This window comes from Hibiscus syriacus, unplaced genomic scaffold, assembly GCF_006381635.1.
Source record: "Hibiscus syriacus cultivar Baekdansim isolate YM2019G1 unplaced genomic scaffold, ASM638163v2 tig00111621_pilon, whole genome shotgun sequence".
In the NCBI taxonomy this organism is placed as follows: Eukaryota; Viridiplantae; Streptophyta; class Magnoliopsida; order Malvales; family Malvaceae; genus Hibiscus; species Hibiscus syriacus.
Window position 1 is genome coordinate 1,251,606 of NW_024063138.1, and position 12,302 is coordinate 1,263,907.

Here is a 12,302-nt window from a genome sequence, read left to right on the forward strand (position 1 = left end):
AATGGTTGTGAGGATGGCTCTGAGAGATGGAGATAGACGGATTTCGCCGGAGATGGGGACGGATTTCGTCGGAGATGGGGACGGATTTCACCGGAGATGGGGACGGATGTCGCCAGAGATGGGGACGGATGTCGCCGTAGAGAGTGAGAGATGGAGATGGGACTGAGTTGTGATTTTGGGTTTTAGGTTATGAGTTGCGATTATAATGTTTACATTTGTGTTGCGAAATTAATATTATGTTTCGAATTCGAAAATAAAATTCACGTTGCGAAAATAAACGCGCTTTGCGAATTTGACTTATGTGTTGCGAATTCGTTGCGACTTACAAATTCGCGTTGCGAATTTGGAAACTGTGTTGCGAAATTGGAGTTCACGTTGCGAATTTGTTGGTCATTTTCGCAAATCCAAAAAAAGGTTGTTTAAAATCATATATTATAAGACATTTTCGGTCACTAAAGTTATTTTCTCAAATTAATATTGTGTTTCAAATTCGAAAATAAAATTCGTGTTGCGAAAATAAATGCGCTTTGCGAATTTGACTTCTGTGTTGCGAATTTGGAAACTGTGTTGCGAAATTACAGTTTGCGTTGCGAATTTGTTGGTCATTTTTGTAAATCCAAAAAAATTTGGTTAAAATCGTATATTATAAGGCATTTTCGGTCACTGAAGTTATTTTCTCTTTTTTATTTTATTATTATTATAAAAAAATGATGAAAATTGTAATAGTTGGGGTTATAAAAACCCTAACCTTCTTTGTAACAGGGTCCCAAATATACTGGAATGATGAGAGGTAGCCTTTTTTTAAAGCTGGGTTTTCCTATTTTTCATAAACAAAATTTGGTTCTTTTCATAGTAGAGCAACAGTGGTAGCAAAATAGAGATAGGAGAGGGGTTTTTTTTACCTTTCGTTTTAGTCGTAGGTGAAGGTGCTTCGTCAGAGCGGAGCTTCGTCGGATTCGTGAGTTCTAATGGGTTAGTTCGGCCCTCGAGTTCTCGAGTATGGGTTTTTAGAAGAGGAAATCGAGGCTTTTTTGTTTATTTAGGGGCCAATTGAGCCTCATTGGTCTTCGAAGCAAAGGATGGCCACCAATATGTGGTGGCCGACATTTTTTTAGGTCTTGGCCTTTTTTGCCATAAGATAAGAGAAAGATAGAGTTGTTAGGTCGTTTTGACCTTTGGGTTTGCTTTCTCGTCTTTTTTCGAGGGTGGTCGGCGTCGGCGTTGGCGTTGGCTTTATGCCTCTCAGCCGGCGTGCGGTGGCCGATTATGAGTTTTGAAGCTTTAGTGAGCTTCTTGGCCAAATTGTGCAACAGAGGGGGTATATAGTGTTTAAAAGAAAGGGTAAATCACACCTAGGCCCCTCATTTTAGTACCACTTTTGTATTCTAGCCACCTATTTTAGGGGAAAACTGCACTCCAGTTCTCCAACTTCTACCGCGTTTTCAGATATTGGTCATTTGTTCCTATTTTTTATTTTATTTCAAATTTGGCATATCTTTCTGTTTAGTTCTATTTTAGTCACCACATATGTTTTTTTATTTCAAATTAATCACTGACTCTTTATTTTATTGAATTTTAGCCACTGTTTAATTAATTAATTTATTGTTAATGTTTGATTTGATCTTGCGATGACTCGATCCAAGATATGACCGGCATTATTACGATCTGAACTTTACTAATTTTTAACTCTAACTTTTTTTATTAATTTTTTCTAATTATTATATGACCTTGAAATGACCCGATCAGGGGCACAACCTGTATTATTATGGTCCGGACTCTATTAACAACTAACTTTTCTAACTTTTAACTGTTAATCGCTAACTTTTTATTTATTTTTATATTTTATTTTATGTTCGAACCATAGTACGACCTTGGGACGACCCGCCCCAGGTACGACTCGCGTTATTTACAGTCTGGGTTAAATATTAAAAATTAACAATAACATTTTATTTTAATGTCTCTTTTATTTTTGTTATTTAATTTTATGCACATTTAAATTTCTACCCTTTAATTTGTTTATTTAATTTTAGTCTTCTAATTTTTTTTACTTTAATTTTCTATCTTTTTATTTTTGTCTTGCATGTGTGTGTGTTTATTAATATAAAGTACCGAATTAAATATATAATAAGGTAAAAAGTTAAGACCAAATTGTAAGTTCATGAAATATTTTGGCTAGTTTCAAAAATCTTGGAAGTTCAGGGACTTAGCCTTGAATTTTCCTAATTTTTCTAGATAATTAATACCAATTCCTCTCGATCGGAAGCAAAATCCCTAAATCCCCAAATTAATTTTCCCCAATGCCTAGCACCGATCGTCCTCGATTCTCTCTCTCTGGCCACGGTCACCATGCTCCATCGCTACCGGTCGAATCAGTTTCCCCAGGCGACCAAAACCCACAGTCTGTCGAGGTGTAATTTGTCGTTAATTGAAGCGAATCGCCGTTCAAAGCTTTGCCAGGAAACTCAAACCCCCGTTGCGGTTTTCTTTGATTTACGGCCAATTTTGTGGTCGTTCCACCTCATTGCCTCCAGCACGGTGTTCCTCAGGTGTTTCCGACCAAAACCCGATTGAGATCGTTATCAACGTCGTCGATTTCGTCTGGTTATCGGCGTTGGTAAGTGTTTGACCCTTTTCTTTATTTTCAATGGATTTTAGGCTGATGTTGGTTAAATTATTGATTACAATTAGGTATTTGGAGTTGTAGGAGAAATCGGTCGTCTGACCCAAGCCTTCCATTACTGTCACGAGCCACCACCCGCGCGTGGGGCTTGTTTTAGTCTAAGTAGTTTTCTAGAACCTGGTCGACCCGACCCGCCTGGTTTGGTCCATTCACTGAGTCAACTTGTTGACTTTGACCGAGTCAACCCATTGATCGTTGACTTTTGACCGAAAAGTCAAATTTTCTAAAAAGTGCTATTATATTTTTTTCGACATCCTGAGTCTGAATCTATTGTCCCTTTTGTCCGTTGGCCGCTTTTGGATGTTTTAACTAATAAAAAAGTCATAGCAAGTTCCTCTTGCTTTCTATACAAAATTTCCCCATCGCTAAGAAGAAGAAAAAACCAGTTAAAAATATCTACTATTTCATCATGCGATGAAAAATTTTCATATTCACTGTCCGGAGAGGTCTGTTTTCTCGGTGTGTGTATGATGAGGGAAAGTTTTCTTGACCAACTCTATCAGCTTGAAGCCATGAAGGACCCAATTATGCCTATTTATATTGTTGGAGCAGTGGCATTTGTTTCAGACAAAACCAAGATGGCACACGATAAGGGAATTCTCTGGGCGCACATTAGCAGGTCTAATGAAGCCTAATTTCCCCGATGTCCGCCGGCGATATTTTCTGATTATCCTCTTGTTACTTTCAATTCTTCATGTTCTCTCAGTCTGCGGTGGTTTTACGTTTTTGTGATGGATTGGCGTAATCTATTTGGGGGTGTAGCAGGGCAAAACCTAGATTTCTTTCCTCCCAAAATTCGCGATGGAAGCCCGATTATTCTCCCTCCTTCAGAAATACTGGAGGATGGAATCTCTAAATGGAAACTTTCTCTTGTTGGACAGTTCCTGGGGGTTGCTCCTAGTTTTTCTTCTATTCATCGTACTGTCGGCAATCTGTGGAACAAAGCATTGTAGGGTTCTCGTCTTCAGGTTAGTTCTGCTGGGAACAATATCTTTATTTTCTCTTTTAGTTCTGAAACAGCTAGAGAATGGGTTATTAAAAACGGACCTTGGCATGTGATTAACAAGCCTCTCATCCTTAGGAAGTGGGAACCTAATATTAAAAGGTTAAGCTTTAATCTGTCAAAAATCCCAGTATGGGTTCAATTGTATAACGTCCCTCTCGAGTTATTTACTAAATCAGGCTTAAGCTACATAGCTAGCGCCATTGGAGTCCCAATCTCAATGGACACTATTATAGCTTCTAAAACACTGCTCGAGTTTGCTAAGGTGTACATTGAAATAGGAGTTAGAGATATAATTCCTAAGCATATTGATGTTGTTCTCAAGGATGGCCAAAAGACTTCGATCTTTGTAGAAGTTCCTTGGCTTCCTCAATCATGTAGGAGATGCAATGAATTCGGATACAATGATAAAAAGTTGTCTTCATAATACTAATCCCAAACCTACTGCTTCACAAGTCTGGAAAAAAAAGGGAGAAATCATACCAAATACTACTGATGTTCATGTAGGAGGAGTAGAAATTCTTCAAGAACCTGAAAACTTAGATATCCATGCTTCTCAACTAAAAGATACTAATGTTCAAATAGTTCAAGATCATCTAGATGTTGGCCATCAAATTTCTGTTGTTGAGGTGTTGAGAATGTAGTGAGCATGAAGGTAGAGGTAGGCGTTAATGAACCAAAAAGGTTAGAGGTTAAAAAATCTTCTAATACTACGGATAACTTTCAAATTAATGTTGCTACTTCTGAGGATTCTCTCCAAAACACTGTTGATGAAATTGATCTTAATTGCTTAGAGCCTACTGTTTCTAAGGGAACGGGTAAACCCGCTCCACCTATTGTTATTAAGAAGAGTCGGGGCAGACCATCAAAAAATAAGGACAATGCCTCATTTTCAGGCTCTAACAACATATTTGCATTGCTTAACTCAGATGATGAGAATCTAATTAATCTAGAAAATCGGCAAAGGAAATCTAGGGCAGCATCACTGGGTGTTGTAGTCTTAGTGAATGAGCTCAAATCAAAGAAGAAAAAACATCTTGATAGAGCTAAAGGACTTACTGTTGGATGTAAGGGGGCTCTTCAAAATCCCCTCCTCAATGATAGTTAGCTTTTGGAATATTAGAGGACTTAATAGTCCTCCAAAATAAAATAAAGTGCTTCTTAGAGCTACACAATACAATGTTGATGTTCTATGTCTTTTGGAGACTAGAGTAAAGGTTGATAAAGCTGAGGGTATCTTAAATTCCAAGTTTCAGAATTGGAATTCTTGTTCCAATTACGACTTTGCTAACAACGGAAGCATTTAGATTCTTTGGAAGAAAGGTATTGACTTTTCTATTGTTCAAAATTCTGATCAGTGCATTACTGTAAGAGGATCCTATCTTGGTTTACCTTTTTTTATTTCGGCTATTTATGGGAGTAATGATGGGATCGCTCGTAGACAACTCTGGAATAAGTTAAAGGAAGTTGAAGCTGCTATTAGCAAGGCTCCTTGGGTCCTAGGTGGGGACTTTAATATCATCTTGCAATCATATGAAAGCTCTGACCATATAGTCTTTGGTCATTATCTTACTTCTGAAATGCAAGATTTTCAAGATCTTGCTTATGATCTTGAACTCCAAGATCATCCATACTTTGGGCCAACTTTTACTTGGAGTAACAAGCAACATCTTTCTTTTCTAGCAAGGAAACTTGACAAGGTTATGATTAATTCAAGCTGGGTTTCTTCTTTTCAACAATCGTTTGTTGAATTCCTTGCTCCCGGTATCTCCGACCATTGTATGTCTCTTACTTGACTTTCCAAAGAAATTCCTGCTAATAGGCCTAAGCCTTTTAAATTCTTCAATTTCTGGACTGCTCATCCTTATTTCTTGCACGAAGTAAATCAATCTTGGACACAATTTGCTCAAGGCAATCCTATGCAAATTATCTTCACCAAACTTAAAAGGCTCAAAGATTGCCTTAGAAGATTCAACAAGGAAAACTACGGTAACCTCTCGGATCGAGTTAAAATCAAGAGAAGTGAGTTGGACCAACAACAACTCCTCACTTTAAAAGGAGAAAAAGCTATTGAAAAAGAATTGTTACTGCAAAAAGAGCTTAAAAATCTGGAAGATGCAGAGGCTATGTTCCTTAAACAAAAAGCAAAAATTCAGTGGATTAAAGATAGAGATAAGAACTCCAAATTTTTTTATTCCAAGATTGCTTATAATAACAAGAGAGACACAAACGTTTTCTTGTTGATGACCAAGGAAACCGATTAGAGTATTTTGATGCTATGGTTAAAGAGGTTATTTCTTTCTTTTCTAACCTGATCGGAACATCATATCTTACTGTCAAAAAAATTAACCTTAATCTTCTTAAAGAGCTACTTAATTACTCATTGCCTATGAATCTGCCAATAGTCTTGTCAAAGAAATCACTAGAGCTGAAATCCATAAAGTTGTTCTTAGTCAAGGTAACGAGAAAGCCCCGGGACCCGATGGATTTACTTCCTCTTTTTTCAAGTCTTCTTGGTCCATAGTGGGAGCGGATGTTATTGCAGCAGTAAAATTTTTCTTTCATCATGCATCTATCCATCCGGCTTTCAACTCTACAATTATTTCTCTTGTTTCAAAAATTCCAAATCCAAGTGTTGTTAAAGACTTCCGGCCAATCTCCTGTTGTTCCGTGATTTACAAGATTATCACAAAAATCATTGTAAGAAGATTGATTGATTTCCTTCCTGACATTATCTCTTTGAATCAAACATCATTCATTAGAGGTCGAAGCATCATTGATAATACCCTCCTTGCACAGGAGATGGTTAGAGGTTATGGAAGGAAATCCATCTCTCCGAGATGCTCTCTAAAAATTGATCTCCATAAAGCTTTTGACTCCATTCATTGGGGCTTTATTTCGGATATTCTCAAAGCTCTTAATCTTCCCCATCTTTTCATTGCTTGGATCGAAGCTTGTATCTCTCAAGCAAGATATTCAATTTCTTTTAATGGGACTCTTATCGGTTATTTTAAATGTGCAAGAGGTCTTAGATAGGGAGACCCTCTTTCACCCTATCTTTTTGTGTTAGCCATGAATATTTTATCTCAAATGTTAAATTTGGCTGTCGGAAGAGGTATTTTTGGATTTCATCCAAAATGCAGGAAGATTGGTCTGACTCTTCTCTCATTTGCAAATGACCTTCTGATTTTTTGCAAAGGAAATATAGAATCAGTGGTGGGAGTCCTAAGTATCCTTGACCAGTTCTATGAAGTTTCTGGACTCAAATTGAATTCATCTAAATGTGAGATCTTTGCCGTGGGAATTCAGCCTAGAATCACAGAGAATTTAAAGCTCATCACAGGGTTTCAAGTTGGAACTTTACATGTCTGCTATCTAGGAATTCCCCTTGTTACACGCAAGCTTAACAAGAAAGATTGTCAAGTGCTTATTGACAATATTAAGCGCAAGCTCCATCTCTGGTCTGGAAGAAACATTAGCTATGTAGAACGATTAGAGCTCATAAGAACGATTTTATTTAATGTCAGCAATTATTGGTGTAGACAATTGGTCCTTCCTGCTTCTGTTCTTAAGAAGATTGATCAAATCTGCTCCAGATTTTTCTGGAAAGGAGTAGATAATTCTGCGGCAGGAGCAAGAATCAACTGGGACAACATTTGTTGTTTAAATTGGAAGGAGGATTAGGCCTGAAGAATATAAAAACTTGGAACAAAGTTTTCCTGATGAGTCTCATCCGAAAAATCCTTGCGGGCAGAGTTCTCTGTGGGTTGCTTGGCTTCATGCCTATGTATTTAAAGAACAAGACTTCTGGCAATTCCAAGCTGGTGCTAACGTTAGATGGACTATTAAACGGATACTGAAATTGTGATCTGAAGCATCTTTCATTACCTCAACCGCTCCTATGCAATTGAAGGAAATTTGGGACATGATTCGAATCAAATGGCAGAAGGTCAATTGGCATAAATTAATTTGGTTTCCATTGCATATTCCTAAGTATAGTTTAATAGCTTGGATGACTCTTCTCAACAGGCTGCCTACTAGAGATCGGCTTATTAAAATGGGAATTTGCTCAAAAGCTCACTGTGTAAACTACAATTTTAACCAAGAAACAAGGGACCATCTTTTCTTGCATTGTCCTATGGCAGCAGACCTCTGGAAATCTGTTTTGAACCTTAATGGGATGAAGCCATCGATCATGTCTTGGGATGGTATGGTTTCAAGGGCTTCTTCTTCATGGAAAGGGAAGTCTCTCCTTACCACCATTTTGAAAATTTCTTGGACTGCTTGCATCTACTTTCTATGGAAGGAAAAAAATCAAAGAGTCTTCCTAGGACGTCATAGAACAGTTGAATGTTTGCTCAAAGATGTCAAAGATGTCGTTGGAATTAGACTTAGGGGAACTAACATAAATAGACTTGATAGTACTAATCTAAAGCTTTGTAATGCTTGGGGTATTATCTAACCAATCTCTTTTGTATAGGTTGTTTCCTTTTTTATTGTTTCCCTTGATTTGTTGATTGGTTGTATCTATTTTGAAATTGGGTAATAAAATCTGAATTATCCAAAAAAAAAACAATATGATTTCTCAATTAAGTTCAGTTTCTGACGTAAATTTGGTTGCTACGTATCCGAGGAATTATTAGATGTTGAATTCAAGTTTGAGAGTGATTGAATGGAGTTTAAATTTCGATCGATAGGGCATAAAAATCGAGGTAATACATTACTACCTTTTTCATGCTTTATGGAACATGTTGGTATTGATTACTATATGGATGAATATAATTAGTCACATATATGTATTGATCATTTTCTAAACTCGATCCGAATGTGAAATAAAGTAAAATAAAATGAATAAGGCTCGAACTACATGCATAGACATAAGAATATTGATAAGAAATGATTTCAAGTTCGGTGATTATCTAGAAAAGGAAATAACTCCAGAATCTCTAAATTTTAATTATTCTTGTTAAAAGTTTTAATACCAAAATCACCTGGTTAAGAAATTACGAAATTATAGGAAAAATGGTATGGACTTACCCTCACAGTAAGAGTACCCTGAGAATTCACATTTAATCTAATAAACTATTGATTCACCTATTAAATTCCTTATATGTTCGGAAAGTCATTGATAATTAGATCTTGCATCCGAGAAGGTACAATACCTAGAATTATTGATTTATCAGCAAATACCTAAAGGCTAAAACATCGGAAGTATTATTTATGTTTCCATTGTTCAGACAAATTTTATTAAATGGAAAGACATGACTAAGGGAAAGGACTGAAATACCCTTAAACTGTAAAATGACCAAAATACCCCTGAAAAGTAAAATAATCAAAAATATCTCTAAGCCCTAGAACGACTAAATTATATGACCTAGTTGAACTGAATGGAAGACTTGTCTGTATCCGGATTTCAGAAATGACTGAATTACTTTGGAAACTCTGAAGTAACCGAGATAGACTTGATTATTAAATGACCTAAGTACCCTCAATGACCTTGAATTAAGCGAATAACTTAGATAAGTCTGAAAACACTTATGATTATATATATATATATATATATATATATATATATATATATATACCGTCCATAAGGGTTTTAAACCCCGAATCAAGCACGTTGACATTCTCTGATATTGTTGTAATGTAGAAATGAAATAAAGACCATTGGAATAGTTGTTCTTCTCCCTAAGATCCATTCAGCGATGATTCTAAAGATGATCAATTTGACAAGAGTTGTGGGTATCAAATAGTGAATACTCTTGAAGTGCAACGATTTGACAGGTATGGTTGGGATGTGTACAGTTCAAGTTAACTCGAAATTCTGATAGAACGACAAAAATTGTAAATGCCCTAAATCTTCGTTTATCCCTTATCAGCTTAAATCACTAAGAATTCTCCAAGAACCTAATGCCCAAAATGCCTATGATTTTCTTGAATAATGGAATCACTCATGTCATATCTGAAAACATAAGTAACTCAGATGCAAAGGATTCTGAATAACTTTTTGATTACCTAGTGCCTCCGAAAAATGTCTGAATACTATATGATCCTGATAAATCACGTTCTGAACAATTGATGATTTCGTCAGCTAATGAACTCTTTTGATAGTGATTCTAACTTCTGGCATTCTATCGTTATACTGAAGATCCATGTTTCCCTGTCTAATAAAATTATCAAGTACCTCCGAATAATATCTGGAACCTCTACTGTGTTCTCTGATCACATGGATGTTTTCTCTCATTTTTGTTCTGATCTCTGCTCTGATTTCTGATATCTCTGTTTACTGACTGAAATTATTTTTATATGTGGTACTCTGGGACTCTGGTATGATTGAAGACTCTGGAAGGTTCATTCGCTGATGGTAATTCTTCTACATATTCAACACCAACTGGTAATTCATTATAGACCTAAGACGACCCTTGGGTAGGCTCTATGACCCTGAGAATCTTTCTTGGGTAGGCTCTCAGGCCCCAAGGTGCTCCCTTAGGTTATGCAGTTCTGGGGAGTTGCATATGGCGTTCGGTTGGAGAGACAACTATGGTTTTTGAAAAATACATTTTAAACTTCTACTGTTTTAAAAAGATTTGTACATTTTCACTAGTTTTGTGGGAACACACTAGACACCCTATTCTGATCTCCTGAACCCAATCATCCGAAACATTTCCTCTGAACTGAAAGCTTACAGTCTTTTACTATCTGAGGTATCAATAGGACCTCAACTCAGCATAAAAGTATGTAGATATCTAAATCAATAAGGAAGCATATGTTTATATACTATCTGCATGTTCTTCAACATCAACTAGTAGTTCTGTATTACTGAGTTTTCCAAAGCTCACTCTGTTACTCATCTTTTCAGGTTAAAAGGATTGATCTAGTGCAACTATCGACATCGGTAAAGAAGTTCCATCGGCATTGCTTACGGAGTACGTTGCATGTGTTTAAGGGGCATGTAGATTGTATTTTGTTTTTATATCCGAGTCTAGAATCTGTTTTATTTCTAAATATTGTTAAATTTTATTGTTGCATTTATAAATTGTTTTATGATTTTACATGTTTTAACAAAAAAATTAAATTTTCTGGAATTTTTACAATAGGTCACTCCGGTGGGCCAAATGTGATACCTCGGATCGGATCGGGTCACCCGTATCGGTCTATAGGTGTTACAATATGTATGTTTCATGTTTCATCACATTGAATACCTTATTTTACTATCTTGCATTTTAGTCTTTTACTTAATGTTTTAATTTCAGCTCTGTATTTTTTATTTATATTAATTTAGTCTTTTTTGTATTTATTAATTGCTTTTAATTTTTATCTTTAATTTCAATTTCTTTAATCTCCTCTTAGAATTTCAGTCTTTAAATTAAACCTCTTGATTTTGATTTTTAATAATTTAGTCCTAATCTAGATTACTTATTCTTAATTTAATCCTTAAATTAGGCGAATTCTTAATTTGGTCCTTGCTTTTGCTCGAGGTTCCAATTTAATTATTTGAATCGTAAAATTAATTTAAATTAATATTAGAGCCTCCACTTTATATTAGATTTCAATTTAGTCCTTTAATTTAAGGAATAATTTGAGTTGACCCTCGCCTAAATGCTCAAGGGACCATATCAATTATTCGATTTAATAACTAGTTAAAAATGATTATGATTAATATTAAAGCCTACATATTTTAAGTTTATACCTCTAGGTTCTTTAATTATTCATAATTTGACACTTTAAGCTAGAGAAAGCCTTAATCTATCTTTGGTTTAATTATGATTAATAAAAATTGTTTGATTGCATCTTATTTTAAAACATAAGGCAATGTTCACTTATTAGGGAGTCAATAGTATATCTCCCGCAAGTATGCTCAGGGGGTGACTACTGGTGATTCCAAAAATAGGTCGACATCCTTTTCAAGACTGCATCATGATTTTTAAAATTAAGGCAATTTCCGGTTATTGGCACAATAGTTGATCTCCCGCATTCATGCTAGGGGTGAATGCTATTGGCTTTAATAAACGAATACACTTTTCAACTTTGCATCCGTAATTATTTTTAAATTAGATAAAGTTCGAACTCAAAATTTTCGATTCTAAATATAGGATAATCAACTAGGTATCAATTTTTTGGTATTGTGGGGTGCTAATCCTTCCCTACGCGTAACTGACTCCCGAACTTATTTTTTGATTTTCGTAAACCCTAAAACTTGATATTTTGATAAAAATAAAATATTTTATTAAAATCACTGGTTTTTATGGTGTTTCAATCGTACCTTAAAATGATTGGTGACAACTCCTCACATTTCAAAACCTTTTCAAAGAAAAACCCCCTAAGTCGGTACTTGTTTTCCCCCACCCGGACGAAAAACGGTGTCGACACTCTTCTACATCATCCTCATGACCTACTCTTTCCTCTAAAAACTCATTGATCAACGACAGTCCTTTTATCCAGTGGTGGATTCATATTGAGTACGTGCTCACCCTAAAATCTTTTTTTTTAATTATTTATTTATTTTATTGATTATGTCCACTTTAAAATTTTATTTATCTTCATCTCATATAAAAAATTTTATATTAATAATATATGTGTATACTCTAAAAAAATATTTTTAAATTTATTGTTTCTTTC

At 35.5% G+C, this 12,302-nt stretch overlaps 2 protein-coding genes across 2 annotated transcripts; both read left to right on the plus strand.

The window, feature by feature from the left end:
* The first annotated feature begins 4,332 nt into the window (after positions 1 to 4,332).
* Positions 4,333 to 6,719, plus strand: LOC120166027. Its single transcript, XM_039175424.1, has 4 exons — positions 4,333 to 4,743; positions 5,042 to 5,462; positions 5,565 to 5,811; positions 6,089 to 6,719. Exons 1-4 carry the CDS (start codon positions 4,333 to 4,335, stop codon positions 6,717 to 6,719), a joined length of 1,710 nt encoding a protein of 569 aa, XP_039031355.1.
* Positions 6,720 to 6,755: 36 nt separating this feature from the next.
* LOC120166028 lies at positions 6,756 to 7,367 on the plus strand. The gene has a single exon (XM_039175425.1). The coding sequence runs from the start codon at positions 6,756 to 6,758 to the stop codon at positions 7,365 to 7,367; it is 612 nt and encodes a 203-aa protein (XP_039031356.1).
* Positions 7,368 to 12,302: the final 4,935 nt, after the last annotated feature.

Coding starts and splice junctions, on each gene's coding strand:
- LOC120166027 (XM_039175424.1), top strand. CDS start 4,333: ATGAAGGTAGAGGTAGGCGTTAATGAACCAAAAAGGTTAGAGGTTAAA. Junction 5,463..5,564: donor TCCCGGTATCTCCGACCATT/GTATGTCTCTTA, acceptor TCTTGCACGAAG/TAAATCAATCTTGGACACAA. Junction 5,812..6,088: donor CTGGAAGATGCAGAGGCTAT/GTTCCTTAAACA, acceptor ATCTGCCAATAG/TCTTGTCAAAGAAATCACTA.
- LOC120166028 (XM_039175425.1), top strand. CDS start 6,756: ATGAATATTTTATCTCAAATGTTAAATTTGGCTGTCGGAAGAGGTATT.